General features: G+C 63.8%; 1 protein-coding gene across 2 annotated transcripts in view; it reads left to right on the top strand.

Annotated features, from left to right (window-relative positions):
- Positions 1-19,539, top strand: part of PRKAR1B (protein kinase cAMP-dependent type I regulatory subunit beta) — a 105,038-nt gene that overhangs the window by 66,570 nt on the left and 18,929 nt on the right. For both annotated transcript variants that reach the window (XM_058711060.1, XM_058711059.1), the window contains exons 5-7: positions 4,128-4,189; positions 4,583-4,629; positions 13,474-13,632. In XM_058711060.1, coding sequence (XP_058567043.1) covers positions 4,128-4,189; positions 4,583-4,629; positions 13,474-13,632 — 268 coding nt within the window. The remainder of the gene's footprint in view (positions 1-4,127; positions 4,190-4,582; positions 4,630-13,473; positions 13,633-19,539) is intronic.

Raw genomic sequence — 19,539 nt, 5'->3', positions numbered from 1 at the left:
CTGCAGCATGAGCGAGTGGGACCTTGATGGGGTGGTCAGCCTTACTGCATCCCAAACCAGCTGCGTGACTGTGGGTGAGTCACTTAGCCTTTCTGAACCTTGATATTCCTGTCGGTAGAGTGGGGACAGTGATGGGAGCCAATGTCTTTCCATGCTTGTGAGGTTCAAATGGGAGAAGGTTAATGAGGCTTTGTTTTGGGTCGAGGGTACTGGGCTCCGCCTGAGGAATCTAGATCGATAGCCACCATTTTCAGTGAATGGCTTCAGGAAGCAGGGACTTTTGTTACAAGACCCACACCATGTTCTAGTTGATCTCCTGTCTTGGAGCTGCCTTAACAGACAGCTCGTTCTCCATCTATCTTTCCTTCCTTCCTTCCATCCATCCATCCATCCCCCCCCATTCACCACCCACCCACCCATCCATCCATCCACCCACCCACCCATTCACCCATCCGTCCATCTATCCATCTGCCATCCATCCACCCACCGACCCATCTACCCCCGCCATTCACCACCCACCCACCCACCCATCCATCCATCCACCCACCCATCCACACCACCCACCCATCCACCCACCTACCCATCTACCCCCCCCCCCCCATTCACCACCGACCCACCCATCTACCCACTCACCATCCACCAGCCAACCTCTGTCCTTCCATCCATACCGAAGACCTGCTCTGAGTCAGACCTGGGCGGGCCAATGTGTGTCAGACTGCAGTGAGATGGTCTTCATTCTCAGAAGTCACAGTCAGCTGGGGGATATGGGGTCAGGAAACCATCAACAGCAGGGGGAGGAGGGTGAGAGCTGAGCAGCCCAGGGAAGGAGGGGCACCAGGACAAGGAGTAAGTCAGGTGGGAACTTCCATGGGCTCTGGTCTCTGAGCCGTAAACCCTGCGGGACCTGGGACCCAGCACTCCGCAGGCCCTGAGCATCAGGGGCCAGGCCCGGCTGTGGCTGGGGTCCAAGTCTGCCCATTCCCTGACCACCATCCTGCCCCAGCTCCCTGTCAGCGGTGCTCTGCTCCGGGTCCCAGCACCCGGCACGGATGGAGGTAGGAGGCCGTAAAGGGGTCCGTGGACTTGGTTGGGAAAGCCGCCGTCCGACAGTCACCAGCCCACTAAGGCTGGCGTTTCCCTCCATTGTGCACCTGAGCGGTGCCTGGGATGTGTTTCCGCACCCATCCTGGCTGTTGCAGATTGTCTCAAAAGAGGCTCACGCTCGTGGCTCCCTCACCGTCGGGTGCTCCCTAGGCCCCTGCTCGCTGTGATGCAGGCAGGTGTGCGAGTGCCTGGGCCAGTCTGCTGCAGACCACTTGTCTGAGTGTTTGGATCCCTGTCTCCGTATCGTTGACTGCGCTGGTTTTTCTATTTATTCTGCTTTTCTGGAAGGCATGCATAAACACAGCTAGAAACCGAAGACATCCATCTCAGGCGCAGCGGGCCTGAGAACCAACCTTGGCCTGAAGTTGACAGAAACCATCGGTACCAATAAGTAATCATAATTAAAACAAAATGAATAGATAATGCCTCTGCCCCCATCACTCCTGGTCAAACCCTGAGGGCCCCTCCGCTGCCCTCGAGCGAGGTGAGTTCACCTCGCTCTGGCGAGAGGTGCCCGCGGGGCCACATGGACACGGGGCTAAGACCAGCAGGCACCCCTTCGTCAGCTGCTCCCTGCTGTTGAGGGAGTGGTGACCACTCTGGCCTGGGGACCTCTCAGGAGCCAGAGGACCCCACCGTCAGGCCAAGATCGGAGGAGGGCAGGGTGTGCCTGTGGCTTCCCCGGGGCTGGCGGCCAGGACCCTCCACCACCTGCTCTCTCAGGGCACTTCCTGAGACCGGGAAGGCCCCGTGCCCCCGAACACACCGGGAGGCCTCGCTCAGCCCCGGGCGCCCCACAGAGCCCTGCACAGGAAGGCAGGGGTGCGGCCTGGCCTCACCTCTTCCCAGCTGCTGACCTTGGCAGAGTTACTTAGTGTCTCTGGTTTCCTTGTCTGGACGAGACAGCCGCAGGTCTGACCTCGGAGCAGTTGGGCGGATGGAGGGCACCCGGCCAGCGTCCTTGGGGAGTGAGGGCTGTAACCTCTTCACGTTTCTGTGTCTCCACGGCCGCGAGGGCTGTGTCCCCGGGCCTGGCTCAGGCCCCGACCCAGGAGTTGCCAAGCCCAGTTCCGGAGCCTGGCGGGGGCCGCGGCAGGACCCGGTGTCAGACGCTGAGATGCAGGCGACAGCTTCAGTAGAGGTTTCCAGAGGTCACTTACAGATGAGAATAGAAAACCGTTTCTCTTTTCATCAGAGTCTTTTAATGCCATTAAGGGCTAAGAGGCAGGAAGGATCGGGTCTTGTTTGAGAGGACGCAGAGGTGGGGAAGGAGGGGGGCCTCTCGGCGTCCGCCCCGCACACGGCCTGTGTTCCAGCCTTGGTGACGGGCTGGGGGGCTCTGGGGGCGTTAGCTTCTTCTGAGGGAAAAGGGGGAGGGCGGCCCTTTTTGGTGCATGGGGCTGGGCTCTCCGGCCTCGCTGTTCACAGATTGGGCGTCATCGCTGCTTCTGTACCTGGGGAGTCGCCTGTGTGGTCAGCAGGGTGCTGGCCTGGCCTCGGCAGGACGGCCGCCAAGGGATTCTCCATCTGGACACACATCACGAAGCACAGGACAAAAACTGGAGTTACAGCCGTTACTTCTGTGTGAATGACAAAGGCACCAAATCGAGACAGACTTTTCCATGGGCTCGTCCGTGTGGAATGGAAGTGCAGGCCGCGTGTGGGGTGGGCGGTGGGTTGCGGCCCTGCCCTGGGGCTTGACCGCTGTCCCAAGCACCTGCCCCGGCTGGGTGGTGACGGGTCCCGGGGTTGGCTTGATTACTCGTGGCATTTGGGAAAATGTTTTACCATTACCGTTGAGAATTTTTTTAAAAACGAGGCAGGAATTGTAAAATCGTTTCTTCAACATCTGCTCACTTTGAGATCCCTGGTGCTGTGGTTTTGAAGCAATGCAGTTTGGACAACTGACCAGACCCGTCTGCAGACGGTCCCCCCTGGCCGAGAAGCGCAGCCCAGGCCGGGGCACAGATACCGGCTCCCCCGGGGGGCGGGGGGGGGGAGGAGAGAGGGCCGGAGGGGCTCCTGCAAACACCCTGAAGCCCCTGCCACCCCGCGGCTCCTGTCCTCTTTCTCAGGGAGGAAATAGCTACTACTTCAAGGGTGACTTTTTAACGTTTCCTGGACCCTAGAGACAGCGGAGCACAAGGCTGTTGGGATCTCTGGTTTCGCGCTTGCCCCTGGGGGGTCGTGTCCAACTCCCGCGAGTTCCTCTGAGGTTCACTCGACCTGACCAGTCTGGCGAAGGTTTCCCGTTCAGCGGGGGGAGAGGAGACAGGTCCCCACCCCCCCCCCCCCCCCCCCCGAGCCCTGCCGTGTGCCCTGACCACACAGGGGCCCCAGCTGCCCGATTCTCCTTCGGGACCCCGTGGGTGGGTGGGTGGGCGTGGTCTCCTGGGCGTGGCCATCGCATTTCGGGAGCGAGGCTGACCTCTGACAGTGCATTCTGGATGCAGTCCTGCGGAGATGAGGGTCCCATGCTCCACCTCCCCCCTGCCTGGGTCCTGCGTGTTCGGTGCATCCGACAGCCACATTTAGGAAACTCAACGGCCAGGCCGCCCTTTGGCACAGCCCGCGGGTCAGGCTCCGGTGGCCGGCCAGGCCGCGTAGAGGCCCTGGTTCCTGCCTCGGGGATCTCGGGACGCCCCTCGAGGGAAGTGTGCAGAAAGCAGGCCCACAGGACGTGTCCGGGCGGACTCACGTTTCCTGACGCAAGGAACAGCCAGGGTCTGCCGTCAGCTTGTTTTTGTGTCTGACGCAGTGCGTGCGGTCTGATTCCGTTTCTGTGGAGACCCAGACCGAGAACCCCGTGGATCCCGGCACGGACACGGTCTGGAGGTTGGGAGCTGTTGCCCGGACGGCAGGGCCACGAAGGGTCATGATTTCCTCCGAAGGCGGATCTTTCCGTTTCCCCGGGTGACCGGAGCTCGTTGCTCCGCGTGAGGTGGGGGGGGGTGGGGGGGGTGGGGAGGGGTCCGTGCCCCGCGCTGCCGCAGCCCCCACATGCCGTGCGTTTTCTCTTCCAGCGACATATTCGACGCCATGTTCCCCGTCACGCACATCGCCGGGGAGACTGTCATCCAGCAAGGTATGTTCCCTGCTTCCCTGAGCCAGGGCGCCGGGCCGCCAGCTTCCCGTGAGCACAACGCCCGCCCGCCTGCGAGAAAGGTCAGGGCTCTCTGCACGCCAACCCCACGTCTCCGTAACTTTCCACCAGCGAAGCTGGACCCTGAGACGGGCCAGGCGGGGACCACGGGGGCCCCACCACACACGGAGCATGGGGGGCCGCACGAGGGGAGCGTGCCCCTGTGGGTCAACCCTTGTGTCGTGCGTGCGAGTTTTATTTAACAAACCAGAAACAGCCGGCGAGACCCAGGGACCTTGGCCTCTGTGAAGCTGGGGCAGGTCCAGCTTCCGGGAGGACGGAAGCGTGGTCCCCGGTGCCCTTTGCGGTGTGCACAGCGTGTTTCTCTCCTTACAGGGGACGAAGGAGATAACTTCTACGTGATCGACCAAGGAGAAGTGGACGTGAGTATCTCTTCCCTGCCTGGTCCGCGGTCCGGTCAGCCCAGGAGCGCGTTTCATCCGAAGGCCGGTGTAATGCACCTGAGCGTGGCATGAGTAAGAGAGTGTGCGCCCACGGACGGTGGTCCCCAGGGTCCCCAGCGCTTCGTAAAGCGGGCAGGGAGCCGAGTGTTCACAGACCCCAAGGCCCTGGACAGCCTTCCTCCTGTTCCCGCTCACCTTCCTCTGTCCACCTTTCTGGTCCGGGGCTTAGGAACCCCCCCACCCATTGTGGACTTGTTGGGCGTGGCACAGACACACCCCTGCAGCCACCCTCCCCCCACTCAAGTGGTGAGGGAATCCGTCCCTCCCTGGGTCCCCAGGCTGCCGTCCACACGGGGTCTGGCGGACAGCGTCTCCAGGAAAGCCTTCAAATGGGCTTCTCTCTCACTCAGGCCCAAGTCCCTTATGTGACCAGACGATGGGCCCGTGCCCCGCCAGCGGCTCTGTCTTCCTTCCTGGGGTCCCGCTTCCTGGGGCCTGCCCCCCCCACCAGCGGTGCCCTCTTGCTTCCTGGGGTCCCGCTTCCTGGGGCCTGCTCCCCCCCAGCGGTGCCCTCTTGCTTCCTGGGGTCCCACTTCCTGGGGCCTGCCCCCCCCCCCCCCACCAGCGGTGCCCTCTTGCTTCCTGGGGTCCCGCTTCTTGGGGCCTGCCCTCCCCAGCGGTGCCCTGTTGCTTCCTGGGGTCTCGCTTCCTGGGGTCCCACTTCCTGGGGTCCCGCTTCCTGGGGTCCTGCTTCCTGGGGCCTGCTCCCCCCCAGCGGTGCCCTCTTGCTTCCTGGGGTCCCGCTTCCTGGGGTCCTGCTTCTTGGGGCCTGCTCCCCCCCAGCGGTGCCCTCTTGCTTCCTGGGGTCCCGCTTCTTGGGGCCTGCCCTCCCCAGCGGTGCCCTGTTGCTTCCTGGGGTCTCGCTTCCTGGGGTCCCGCTTCCTGGGGTCCTGCTTCCTGGGGCCTGCTCCCCCCCAGCGGTGCCCTCTTGCTTCCTGGGGTCCCGCTTCCTGGCGTCCCGCTTCCTGGGGCCTGCCCCCCCACCAGCGGTGCCCTCTTGCTTCCTGGGGTCCCGCTTCCTGGCGTCCCGCTTCCTGGGGCCTGCCCCCCCACCAGCGGTGCCCTCTTGCTTCCTGGGGTCCCGCTTCCTGGCGTCCTGCTTCTTGGGGCCTGCCCTCCCCCCCCACCCCCCCCCCCAGCCCCAAGCGGTGCCCTCTTGTTTCCTGGGGTCCCGCTTCCTGGGGTCCTGCTTCTTGGGGCCTGCTCCCCGCCAGCGGTGCCCTCTTGCTTCCTGGGGTCCCGCTTCTTGGGGCCTGCCCTCCCCAGCGGTGCCCTGTTGCTTCCTGGGGTTTCGCTTCCTGGGGTCCCGCTTCCTGGGGTCCCGCTTCCTGGGGTCCTGCTTCCTGGGGCCTGCTCCCCCCCAGCGGTGCCCTCTTGCTTCCTGGGGTCCCGCTTCCTGGGGTCCTGCTTCTTGGGGCCTGCTCCCCACCAGCGGTGCCCTCTTGCTTCCTGGGGTCCCGCTTCCTGGCGTCCTGCTTCTTGGGGCCTGCCCTCCCCCCCCCCCCCCCCCAAGCCCCAAGCGGTGCCCTCTCGCTTCCTGGGGCCTGCTGGCGCTGTGCAGCCTCTGCCAGGACCCCTGCTGCCCCTCTTGCTCCCGCTTCTCCATTGGCCTCCCTGGGACATCCCTCCTCCGCACGTGCACCTGGCCCCATGGTTCTCTGTGGCCGAGCAGCCTCCTTCCTGTGACTCAGCTCAGCTCGTGGTTACACACCCATGGCCAGGTTACACAGCAGGGCTGGGGTGCTCGGTGTCTCCATGCCTCCCCCTGCACCGCGCTCCCTGCCTGCGAGGGGCCCCCGCCTCCCCCGCCCGGCTCCTGGACCCTGTTCTCCGTCAGGAGCCCCCCTCCCCCGCCTGTCCTCACCTTGCTCGCATTTTTGGTCAGATGTTTCCGGAGCCCTGCTGTGTGCTGAGAACGCACTTGGGGGCACGTGGCCCCTGCCCTCAGGGTCTGCACAGCAATGAGCAAGTGCCTTACCTCTGGGTCTTTCCTCTTCCATCGGTTCCTGTTTCTGCTGTTCCTCGCAAACTCCTATGCATCCTCAAGACCCCGCCCACCCAAGCCCGGCTGCCCCTTAGTCCAGGCAGAGCCACACCCAGCTCCTCTCTTGTGCTGCTGCGCTGATGACCCAGGACCTTCCCTGCCACACAGGGAGCCCGACCTAGACCCAGATCTTGGCTCCTGTTTCTCCTCCCCTGGGATGTTCCTTCCTCTTCTGTGTTCACTGGAGTTCGTGAATCTTCTAATTCAATCTGGAGACGTCTCCCATCGCTTCTCGGCCTTTTGGCTAAGATCAAGTGCAATCTGGAGACGTCTTCAAAGGGCTGACTCGAGTCGTACCACCAGGGCTCAGGCAGCAACGAGAGCAAACCCTGGGACTTCTGGGCACACCCGGGGTGCTGCTGGGGTGAGCGGGTGCGGGACGCGGGGGACCTTCTCCCAGAGTTCTTGCATTTCTCTTCAGGAGCCTGGAGGGCCCACAGCAGGGTCTCGTGAGATGTTTCTCCCTGGCCCGTGTGGGAAGGCAGCAGACGGTCAGACACCCCCCAGGCTTGGGCCTGAGAGCCGAGGCCTTGTACTGACTACTGTGTCCGTGTCCTCGAAGGACACAGAGCTCACAGACCAAAGGGAGCAGTCCTCCTGATGTGGCCTTGCAGAGCCCGTTGTGGGGTCAGGAGGAGGCTCTGTGGATGTGGTCCCTTTTTCTACACTACCCCCCCCCCCCCCAACCCCGCTAATCTGCTCTCTCTGGGCCGCTGCGGCCACTGTCCTGGGCAGACCCTAACCCTCCTGCCCGCACCTGCACCACAAAGAACCCCCCCCCGCCCAGCTCCCCACCCCAGCTCTGATGCAGAGAGTGCACCTGGCGGGAAGCGCTTGAAGGTGTGAGAGGCGGGTGCCCACCAGGACCTGCCCCCTGACAGAGGGTCCCCTAAACAGCTCGTGGGCCCTGCCACCCCAGATGATGGTGCCCCTGACGCTCAGCGTCTTAGCGTGGACTGTTCCCTCCTCACACCCACCGTTACATCTGTCCGAGTGCCCTCAGGTCCCACAGGATAGCGTCTCCTTCCACTGCCCCCGGCCCCTTCGTAAGTGGGACGTGACGGGGAAGAGGCAGCTGAGAATCGGCTGGCTTGGCCTGCCCTTCCTGACAGGGACCCTCCACACCCCCAGGGGAGGTCACGGAGCCCGGCCCCAGGGCCCCTTGGGGTGGGGTAGGGGCCGACAGGCAGTCCCCAGCCTCCCCATGACGTGCCAGGGGTCATAGCTGGCTTTTGTTTAGGCCAGGGACCCGCGGAGGCGGTTTGGGGAGGGAAGAAGTGAGGTCACCTTCTTGCAAGCTGGTTTCCCAAATATGTTGTCTGGGCGGGGTCCGGCCCCGGCCTCAGAAGTTCAGGTACAAAGGTGTCTTTAAGGTGCCCGCCGTACCCAGGCTCCTGGAGCAGGATGTCTGGGCACCGTGGGTGGATGCCCGCGTCCGACAGAGTCTCTGGTTTGGGCCAGGCAGTGCCTTGTAGGGGTCCCTCTGTCAGGCCCTTCGGGTCCCCAGCTGGGCGGGCGCCGTCCTGTGATGTGGGACCCACCGGGCAGCATAGCAGTGTGGTTGAAAGCCACATGTGAGGGAATCAAAACGGCTCAGTCAGGAATCTGGGATGTCAGCTGGCCGGGGTGCGGTATGGGGCACGGGGTATCGTGATTACTGCCACCACGCTCCCGGTGTGGAATCACAACCAGATTCTCTGTGGCCCTGGCACCACGCTGAACGTGCCCATTTCTGTGAGCCGCCCTCCAGGGCACAGGGGAGCGGCCTGGCTGACCCGGCCCCGGGGTCGCCGAGCCTGGCTGTGCGGCCTCACGAGGGGAGGGGGGCCCACTAAGTCTGGAAGCCTCGAGGACGACCCCCGCCCCCTCCGGGCCCTCTTCCTGGCTGGGCTCGGCACCCTGAACACCTTCCCCTTCTGCGGCATGGATGCTGCCCTCGGCCCAGCGGCGCCCTGGGGGGATGGCCAGGTGGCCGGTGCCCAAAACACCAGGTTCGGCTTCAATTATGGTTTTCGAGAGACACCACAGCATGTGTTGCCAAGAGCTGTAATCCATTTTTCTAAGTTTAAAAATATCTCCCAATTTGTTTTATTCGTGGAACATAGCATTTCTACTTAAAAGGATACTCCACTGCCGATTTTAGGGCTCAGGAACGTAGTTCTGTCTGAGGCCTGGCTCCTCCCTAATCCTGGGAGGCTTTCGTTATTTTCGGACCCTCTTTGTGCTGGGACCGCCCCCACCCCCACTCCCACCCCCAGGCTCCTGCCCCGCCCAGTTCCCTCCGGTTCCCAGCCTCCAGGGGAGGCCTCTGAGCTGTGTCCCCCGCCCCGGACAGGGCACCCCGGGGCATGGTCGCTTGTTATTCAGCATTTGCCTGGTGCTCTGTTTTTTTAAAGTTGGTAAAATACACACAACATGAAATTTTCCGTCTTAACCAGTTTCAAGCCTACAGCTCAGGGGCACCGAGCACATTCACGCTGCCATGCGGCCGCCCCACCGTCCGGCTCCAGAACGTCCCATCTCCCCACACTGAGACTCTGTCCCGTTACGCACGGACTGACCCCCACCCGCTCCTCCAGCCCCGGCCCCACTGTCTCCTCTGTGTCCGTGAGACTGACGACCCCGGGACCTCAAGGGAGTGGGTCCCGGTGCGTGTCCTCCCGTGTCCATGAGTCTGACGACCCCGGGACCTCGAGGGAGTGGGTCTCGGTGCGTGTCCTTCTGTGTCTGGCTTGTGTCACTCAGCGTCACGTCCTTCAGATTTATCCGCGTTGTGGCAGGGTCATAGTTTCCTTCCTTCGTGAAGCTCAGTGATAGATAGTGGGTTGTGTGGATGGATCACGCTGTGTCTGGTCACGTCAGTGGACACGGGGTGGCTCCCACACCTCTTGGTTGTCGTGGATCATGCTGCTATGAACGAGGTGTGAGTGTCTCTTCTAGTCCCTGTTCTCAGGTTGTCCCTGTTAATCAGTCACTTACTACGTGCTGTGGCCACGGCCTAGAGCTGGTGGTGACGTTTCTCTGCTGCATTTGCGGCCTTCCAACCCATTTCGTCCGCAGAGCACATCTGGGGCCCGCTGTGGTCAGGGGCTGCTTCGGACTCCGCGGGTAATGACTGTTCTCTGGGACTGGGAGACGGTGAGCCGACCCGCCCCAGTGTGATGGTGGCCTTTGTACACATGCCCTGCTCCACGTTTAGGAGGGGCGCTCCGGGGTCCTGGCGAAATCCTGCTCTGTGGGTGCCTAGTGTGGTCTGTGTGGGGAGGGGGCAGGAGGACGCCCGCGTGCCATGACAGATTTGAGGCTCCTCTGGAGGGGGCCGGCCGGCTCTCCACCCGGGTGGAAACTGAACCCGCGTGGCCCGGGTGCTGCGGACGGGAGCGTCAACGCCCGTGCTCGGGGCGCGCTGTGAACGGCAGCCAGCCAGGCCGCCCCGTGGGCATCCGGCTTCGGGGCTAGAGACGGCCCAGGCCTGGTAGGGAGAGCCGCGGGGTGTCCCCTGCCCCCAGGGCTCCTGTGGGCAACCGGCTGAGCAACCTGGATGCGGGGGCCGACTCCGGGCGCTCCCATGAGGGACTGGGAGGCCGGAGGAGACGGGCCATTAGCTTGTCCTTGCCCTCTGTGAAGGAAAACAACAGCGGGGCACACGGGCCGCCCCAGGCCGGCCCCAGGCGGCGTGAGAAAGCGGGCGGGGCTGCGGGCACTCCTCCCGCCAGACGCGCTCTGTCTCCACCTCCCAGATGGTTTCTGCTTTCTGGGCGGTAGAGCGTTGCACCGAGATGCCCGGGTCGGGAGGGCAGGTGGCAGGGCGAGGCGGGGGGCACCGCCAGGAGGGCGATGCTCACTCCCCTCCACGCACGGGCCCCCCTGCCCTGGGCTCTCGTGAGCAGGACCCTGTGCCTCCCTGCGCGCCCCGTCCGATCGCTGTCTGTACCTCTGCGTGGAGCGGAAACAGGCTGTCCAGCTTGGGCCACGTCACAGCCACCTGTTGAGTGGCCTCCCCACCCCTCCCCCTCTCCCCTCGGGCAGCCCCACACTGTTCTCCACTCCCCAGCAGAGGGAGTGTCACAGTGTAAACCAGATGAGGTGCCGGAACCTTCTGTGGCTGCCTTTTGCTTCTAGAACAACATTGCAGCCCTTCCCTCCCTGACCCCCTGTTCTTGCCCCCGTGGCGTCTGTCCCTGCTTCGTCATGCTGCATCTAGTATCCATTCCATTGTGGCCCCAGGGACTTTGCACGTCCTGTCCTTGGCTTCAGTCGCCCTTCTCCCACGTCTTTGCTCGTTGAGCCGGACGCTCAGGCCTGGCTCAAGTGCCCCTTCACAGAGAGCTCTCTGCAGACAGTCACTGCCGTGGCCGTTCTGAACGCTCTCTTCACGCCCGGAGCGTGTGTCATGACGATGTGTGTTTGTGTGATTATTTGCATACAGCCTTTCTCCCGGCCGGTGGGTGAGTCCTGTGGACAGGAACCCGCTGCCTTGCCCTGCTGACCGCCAGCAGTTAGAACGCGCAGGGCACAGAGGGGCGCTCAGTCCACACCGGGGTGGTGGACACACGGATGGGTGGGGGTTCTGCTCACGCAGAACGGCCGGGTGGGGGCTCCGGGTTCAGCTGGAGAAGGCACTGTCAGTGGTGGGACCATGCGTGCAGCCCAGTGGGGCCTCCCACCATTTTTCTTCTAAAAGAAGAAGAAACAAAAAGTGAAACAAAGCAAGAAGTAGCCCGTTTGCGTGCCAGCTGGGGTGGGGCCCGGCGCTGTGCCGGTCGCCGTGACAGAGGCCAGTGTCCCGAGAAGGATGGCCTCTTTGTGCTCTGTGGCCGGCCTGCAGTGTGGTCCTGGGCCCTCTGTGGCTCCGCACAATGGTTTTCTCTGACGTCTCACAGGGAGCTCTCCCAGGCCTGGGCTCTGGGCAGGGAAGGGGGTCCCCTTAGTCCTGCCCTGCCTTTGGGGATGTGCCTCAGGAAACCGGGGTCCAGGGACGCCTGGATGGCTCTGCTGAGCCCCATTCTCTGTCCCCTGGGTCCCTGTGCTGTTTTGTCTGTTGGGCGGGCTGGCCCTGCCGTCAGCCGATGGAGGCAGGTGGCTTCTGTGCCCCCTAAGGCAAAGAGACAGGCCCACCCACCTCCCCAGACTGTCAGCAAAGTCTCCCGACCTCCCACGACCCACGACCCGAGCCCGACATTCCCCCTGGAGGAGTCACAGGAACCATCTGTGTCCTGCAGGATGGGTGCCCGCTCCACGGCTGTGCCGAGCAGCCAGCTGGGCCCCGCAGCGCACGGCGAGGGCAGAGGCACGTGCCCCCGATTGCTTCCCGAGGGGCCGTGGTTGCTGGAGGGGACCTGGGGACGTCTGGGGCGTCCTGGAGCTATGCAGCTGGGGTCCATGCACGTGGCTGCTGGGGGAGTCACGCCTCCGTGGCCAGGACTTCACCGCAAGGAAGCCCAGTGCGGGGAGGGCTGGCCCGGCTGTGCCTGGGTCACCGGGAACACCGATAAGTGGTCACTGCCCCCTCTCCACGGGCCCCGGGTCCCCTTTGAGAAAACCAGGGGTGCACGTTCTGGAGGATGTCCCTGCACGTCCGTGGCAGAGCAAGGCGGCCTGTTCCCTGCCTCATGGGAAGGACGGGACACTGTTCTCGTTCCTCGAGGGCCTCGTCGTGTGGACCCTGGCGTCTCTTCCCCCAGGGGCCCCGCTGCCCAGACTTCCCTGCGGGAAGCGAATGCCGAGCCCCTGCTCCTGGGCCTCACTGTGCCTCAGCCCTGCCCGCCCCTCTTGGTCGGCCGGGTCTCCCCTGACCCTCGCCCACACGGAACGCGGAGTTCTCACCTGCATGGCGTCTCCTTGCAGACACGCGCTTCTGTGTGTCAGTCGTAGAGCAGATAATGAGTCGTTGATTCTGGCAAGAATCACGCCCGTGATTCACCGCAATCCATTCTTTCCCGACGCGCACCCATTTTGCCAATGGGAGCTGTTCTTAAAGCTCATTGACACGCTGGGGGATAATGCACGTGTTGTGTCAGTTTATAGGAACCAGATCGGCACCACATAATGAACAATCTCGCCATTCTTGTGCGGTCCGGAACGTGCAGGGTCGGTCATAGTGGGAGCACTGTGCCGAGTACGCACGCGGGCTGAAAGGGCCCTTCTCAGCACAGCCTCGTCTCGTCGGTGCCCCAGCAGCGTCTCCACTGACCGCAGGCCCAGGGAGCCTGGCGCTGTCCCGGGCAGGGCAGGCCCTGCCAACATGGCTCCTTCCGGGCCAGGCCGGGCCCGCGCGCTGGTTGGAGGTGGGGGCGCCGGGCAGAGACCCGGAGAGCGTCCGCAGGGGCGCCCTGAGGGTGCAGCTGGGGAGACAGGCCCCAAGGCCCACCTCAGGCGGATGAGGAATCGAATCGAAGGCCGGCCAGGGACGCAGGCAGGGCTTTGCTCGGACCAGGAGCCATGGGCGGCACTTCCCCCTTCGTCTCCGGCCCGTCTCGCCGACAACTGGGGCCAGACTCAGAAGGTGCCATCGCCCCCGCCCAGCCAGGGCTCTGTGCGGGGCTGGGAGTGAGACGGGCAGCAAAGCTGGCAGAGGTCCAGGCCGTGCCCGGGCAGGCGAGGTCCTTGCCGGGTCCCCTCTGGTGGGCGTGGAGGAGGGCTCCCGGTGTGGGACGCGCCGGCGTGACCGCACGTGTCCCCTGGGACACCTCTGACATTTCTCTCTCTGTCCCCTGAAGGTATACGTGAATGGAGAGTGGGTGACGAGCATCAGCGAAGGGGGCAGCTTTGGGGAGCTGGCGCTCATCTACGGCACCCCCAGGGCAGCGACCGTGAAAGCCAAGACGGACCTCAAGCTCTGGGGCATTGACCGGGACAGCTACCGGCGCATCCTCATGGTGAGCGGCACCCGGCACACCCACAGCCAAGCATCTGTGGGGAACCCTAGCTTTATCCAAGGGAGGGTGATAGATAAGGGCCAGTGGGGTGGGTGGAAAGTGTGGGAGAGATTCTGGAAACTTCTTAAAAGGCAAGCAGGTAGCTGGGGGGGCTCCTTTGCCTTCCTTCCCTGTCTCTTTTTAGCTGTTTGGAATGGGGTCGTGATGGCTGGAGCTCTCGCTGCCACCCTGGATCACGAGGTGACTGAGACTAGAAACCCACTCACCAAGGGGGTAGAGCAAAGAGATCCAGGGGCCTGGCTCTGTGGTGGCCCCAGCACAGTGGGACCAGACTGATTGGCCCCAGACATCCTCACGCAGGGATCAACCTTCAGGCGTTTTTGCCTCTCTCTCTCATGGGTAGCCACATCCACTCTTGGCTGGTGCAGGGTGGGCACAGGTCCCCTGTTGTACCATCAGGGGCATGGCAGATGCACAGGGGGCTCCCAGAGGTGATCTGGGAGCTGGGGAGGCCCTGGCTGTGCCCACTCAGTGCCCGTCCTGCACACATGTTTGTGGTGCTGAGACCCACCCGGGAATACCACGGGTGCCGCACCCGGCCTTGGGAAGCTTCCCTCGTGCTAGTGGGGGAGTCAGGGGACAAACACACACCTCAGGTGATGACAGTTCCTTGGAGAAAGATAAAGCTGAGAACGGGGTGGAGGCGACTGGGAGGCGTGGAGGGGCTGCTGTTTTCTAGAAAGGCCCCAAGCCCCCCTCCCGTGATGAGGTGGCATTTGAGCAGAGGTATCTGAGCAGGAACCAGCGTGTCCAGGAGAGGAGTGTCCGGGCTTGCGTGGACAGAGGGAGCAGTGGGGTTACCACCGTGGATGGGGACGCAGGGGTCCCGTGGGGGATGCGGTCCGTGGGCTCACCACCCCCACAGAGCCCTCAGCTCCCACCCGAGTGTGCAGGGGGGCCCCCAGAGAGGCTTCCACAATGGACGGGGGGCCATCCTGGGGGGCATGGAAACATCCTGACCCTGGGAGGGTGAGGGAGACCATCCCCCAGCCTGGAGACCTGTGGTGTCCCCCACGTGCCCTGCAGGGCTAGGCTGTGTCCCTGGGGACGGTGCAGCTTCCGGTGATGGCGTGGGGTGGGGGCTGTGACCTGGGGACTCTCTGGGGGAGGCCTGGGTTCGGTCCACAGGCAGTTTAGAGAAGCCCCAGGCCTCAGTCAGATGGGAGCCTGGGGTTAGGGCCCGGCCCAGACTGCCCCTCATCCTGGGAACACCCGCGCCCCCGACCCGTCCTGGTCCCGCTGTAACACCGGGTCTGCATGACGCGGGGAGGGTTCAGTGCCGTCTGGGGGGTCGTGGTCTGATCGGGCTCCGTGCGTGTGAGGAAGTGCCCTCCGTGCACTCAGCAAGCATCCACGGAGCGCCCACCGCGTACGGGAGATGTGGAGCCCCGGATACGCTGGGAGAAAGCTGCACGTCCCTGCGTCCTGGAGCCCAGCCCGTGCTCTCTGCTCTTGTCCTCCACCTGCCGGCGCCTGTTCTCCTGGGAGAGGCCGGCTGCCCGGTGGGGGAGGGGGGGGTGCCCTGACCCCCCCATCCCCACCCCGCCCCCTCCCGGCCGGGGCAGGTTTGGGAGCGGACCCAGAAGCCTCTGCCCCTCCGCACACACCTGGCCCGTGTTGCATAAGCCACTGTCTCTCGCCATCGTCAGTGCTGAGTCCTTCTGGGCTGTGGGATTTTTGTGGCTGGAACCTTGTGTTCAGGGAAGTTCCCAAACCACCCAGGCAGCTGGCACTTCCTCTGTCTTCATTCTGAAGCCCCGTGTGCTAAGAATAGCCACAGCTGTGCTGCGAGTCCGCAGAGCCTCCCAGTCTGGGGAAGGAACACGGCAAGTGCCGGCCGCCTCGGAAGGGAGTGTCCTGCCGGACGCGTCCGTCTTAGCGTCCGTCCTGGGTCTGGACAGATTTGGAGGCACCCGTCATACAGAGTGGCCCTGCCATCATGCATCCGCTTAGCGCTGAGCTGGGACACGCCGTGGGGGGCGGGGGGGATGGTGGAGGGTGCCAGTGGTGTCCCCAGGGATTCAGGACGTCTGATCTAGAAAGTTCCCATGAGCGTCCCTTCCCTTCCCTCTGCTGCTCCGTGTGGTGCGGAGGCACGGACAGAGCTCGGCGAGGCCAGCCCGCCCGGCCACCACCACTGAGCAGGGCCAGGCTCTGTCCCCGCATCTGCAGCGAGGGGGCGTCCTGGTCTGCCGGCTGCTCCCCCTGCGTGGAGAACGTGGAGAATCTCCTTGGGCCACCATGCTCCCGGGAAGCGGAGTCCCACGCCAGCCTCTCCTGCACCGAGGGGTGCTGCAGACTCTCAGAGCTGCCTCCCACTCAGCTGTGAACAGGCCCTCGGGCTCCCACCCACCCTCACCCAAAGTCTCTGTCACAGCGGGAAGCCACCCCAAGGCGGGGGGGGGGGGGGGGGGGCGCCTCGGTCGGCCGCTGCGGCCAGTCTCCTCCCGTGAGCTGTCCTGCAGCAGGAGACGGCTGGACCGAGCTACGCTGGCCTTTAGTGTCCGAGGTCCCTGGGCAGAGTCGGGCCTGTCTTCCACTGGGTGGCATCCTTGCTGGGAGGGCTGTGGGAACCATCGGTGGTTTTTCAGAAGAAATGTGTTTTCCGCAGTGAGGCCGGCGAGGACGTCAGGTGGCCCGGGCTGAGCATCCACACCGGCCACAATGGCGGCCACGGTGTTGGAAACGCCCTGGGCTCTGCCACGGGCCGCCTGGCTCTGCGTCCTCACCTTGGCCACCAGCCGCGGCCCGGCAGAAGCCCCTTCAGTGCTGTGTCGTCTGGCAGGGAGGTGGACGGCTGACTGGGTCCCCTGGCCCTGTTGGGGCCTCGCCGGATGGAGGGCCCCGGGGATGACCGTGGGCCTCTGTGTGGATTCTGAACTCGGGACTTGTAGCCTCTGTGGTGCTGGGGAGGCCTGGGCTCCCGTAACCTTCACGGGACCCTCTGGGGCGGGACTTGTGCAGCCGAGGAAACAGGCTGGAAGTGGGAATGTTTGCCCGCACGCCTAGTCGGGGGGCGGCGATCAGACCCAGGGCTGTCCGGACGCCCCTCCTGTGTCACGTGTGCGTGCAGCTCCCAAGTCCTGGACGCCCTGAGCTGGGGAAAGGTGCACAGCGCAGCCTCCGTTGGTCTGCCTGGGGCCTGCCCTGCCCCCCGCACCCAACGCCTCCCACGCTCAGCACCGCCCTTCCCATCCTGGCTCGCCCAAGTCTCCCACCTTCTCCTATGCATCCCGTGTCTGTGTGGCCACGAGACAAGGGGTGTCCGCCCCAGTGGACCCCCTGTGCTGGCCTCTTGGAGCGGCCTCCCAGCGCTGCCCTCGCCTGCCATCGGTCCCTGTGCCCTGTGTCAGGCACCGTGAGGTTCTCACTGCAGAATGGTAAGGCCGGGCCTCCAGTGGCCCCGTGGGTGGCTGCACTGACCAGGCAGGGGCAGAGCTCTGTACTTACCCACGGCTCCTGAGCGCACTCCGTGCGCTGGGGACAGGCCCTCCTGGTGTCAGCCTGGGCTGCCTCTGCCTTCAGATGTCAGGCCCTGCGGGGGGAGGGCCACCGGTCCCCCAGTTTCCAGCCCTTTCTGTGGGTATGGAGCACCCCCCACCCCTACCTGAAGAGGGCCTGTCTGAAAACGACCTTATGCTCTAGAACATTCTCAGCATTTCTTTGGGTTGAGCCTCAGGAGGCTGTGGGTGTAGTGGTGACCCCCTGAATTCGGAGGCTGAGGGCTGGATGGTCCCGGCTCTGCTCAGCCACCGGGCGGCCTGGCGCTTCAGGGGAGGGGTGATGCCCAGCGTACCGCGGTCCAGGACTGCATGCAGTGGGTGCCTTCCAGGGATGGGTGATGCCCAGCGTACCACGGCCCAGGACTGCACACAGTGGGTGCCTTCCAGGGAGGAGTGGTGCCCAGAGTACCGCGGTCCAGGACCGCACACAGTGGGTGCCTTCCAGGGAGGGGTGATGCCCAGAGTACCGCGGTCCAGGACCGCATGCAGTGGGTGCCCTCTGCAGGGGGGGGTGATGCCCAGCATGTCTCCATCTCTGTGGCATGAACACCAATTGTACCTCGACATCCCGCTTTGACCCCGACCACGCCTCTTAGTGGCCACGAGCAGGTTACGACCGCTCCCTGACCTGCACACCTCCCTGTAGAGTGGAGACTGGTGGCGACCCCAGGGTCACGGAGAGAGCTGATCCTTCGAGGCGCTGGTCTTAGCAGCACTGAGGACGTCTGAGCTGAGCTCACCTCTTCCCAGATCAGGCGTCTGGGCAGCTGCGAGGGCCTGTTTGCAGAGGTTCCAGCCCCATCTCTGATGGTGGGGCGGGGCGGGGGGGGTCATTCTGAGGCTGATGGCTCTCCCTCTGCGTCTCAGTGGGAAGCAGACGAGGAGCCTTCTGGGCTGAGGCAAGGATGTGGGCAGTTTGGAGGAAGGTAGGGAGAAGCCCAGGTCGAAGACGCGGAGAACGTGGTGCTGACCGACCGCTCTCCCGTTGGGGTAACTGAGGCCCCGAGGTGGTGAGACTGGTCTGAGAGCATGGGAGGTTATGGGTGATGTGGATGTGGAATGGGACTCTCCCGAACCTCGCCATCAGCCCTCCACCCTCCACCACCGTACTTGGTAAAGGTCATCACTGCTCCCGCCGCCATCGTCACTGTCCACCCCGCCATCACCACCGCCATCATCATCACCATCACCTCCGCCACGATCACCACCATCATCACCAAGCTTTGGGATGCGTAGGACCCAGCCTGGGTTTCATTCCTGCTCCTGTGATCCCAGTCTAGGCATTTGCTTGCCCCTCGAGCCTGCTTCCTCATCTGGGGATGAGGGTAACCGTGCCCTTGTCTCACGGGACTCTCGCGAGGTTGAGGTGGGCCTGAGCGTTTTGGGTTTCTGCTGCTGCCCTGGCCCGAGCACATTGTCATCGTCGCTGTCCTCCTCCCTCCTCTCTCCATACCAGGTGTCGGGTCTGTGGTCGACCCATCCTTTCCACGTCCCAGGTGATGGATGAGGCCGTTTGAATTTAACCAGACCAGGCTTGCTGCTCTGCCGGTGGAGAGCATGTCCCCGTTTTCTGAATGTGCAGTGCTTAACAGGACTTAGTGGTGGCGTAGCCATGTCCAGTTGTGGAGTGTGTACGCTGTGCAAAGGCCCTGGGCAGCAGGCCAAGGGGATAAAGTCCAGACTGCTCTCTACCTGCCGGGCTGGCGCTGGCTGCTGGAAGGCTGGGCCGCCTCCTCCTTCACTTAGGCCACCAGCTCGCTGGGATGCGTACTTGAGGAAGCGGGTGCCCTTTTCCAGTTCGTGTTCCGGTTCTACTTTTTGGAGTGGATTTTCATTTCTAATTCACGCGGAGGTTGACGGGGCCCTGTCTGCTGGTTTTATCTTATTCAGCCAGCACTTGGTTGGGAAAGAAGCAACTCATTGGCCCTTCTCACCAGGCCCCAGGTTCAGGCACGACCAGCCCGGGGACTTGACCCATGTCGGCTACTCCCTCCCTTAGCGTATCACACACTCAGTTCTGCCGCCAGCCCCAGAGCCTCTCCAGGTGTGTGTGTGTGTGTGTGTGTGTGTGTGTGTGTGTGTGTGTGTGTGTGTTGGGGGAAGGGTGGGGGTGCGGTGAGCCCGGCTCAGACAATACCCCTTGCAATCCCGCCTTGGGGACATCTGCCTTGAGCACGTGGAAACCCCAGTGCAGGATTCTGGTTGGCTGGGTGCTCGTCGTGTGGACCAGTCACTGGCCCGGGCTGGATGAGGTCACTGTCGGCGGCCGGGGGAGGCGCAGCTGCCTGGAGGAGGTGTTGGCTGGGGTCTTTGAGGGGCTTGCGGGACATGGAATGGTCAAAGG

Source organism: Neofelis nebulosa, chromosome 18 (genome assembly GCF_028018385.1).
Source record: "Neofelis nebulosa isolate mNeoNeb1 chromosome 18, mNeoNeb1.pri, whole genome shotgun sequence".
Taxonomy (NCBI): domain Eukaryota; kingdom Metazoa; phylum Chordata; class Mammalia; order Carnivora; family Felidae; genus Neofelis; species Neofelis nebulosa.
Note: the sequence above shows the minus strand (reverse complement) of the source record. Positions and strands in the feature narration are given on the sequence as shown.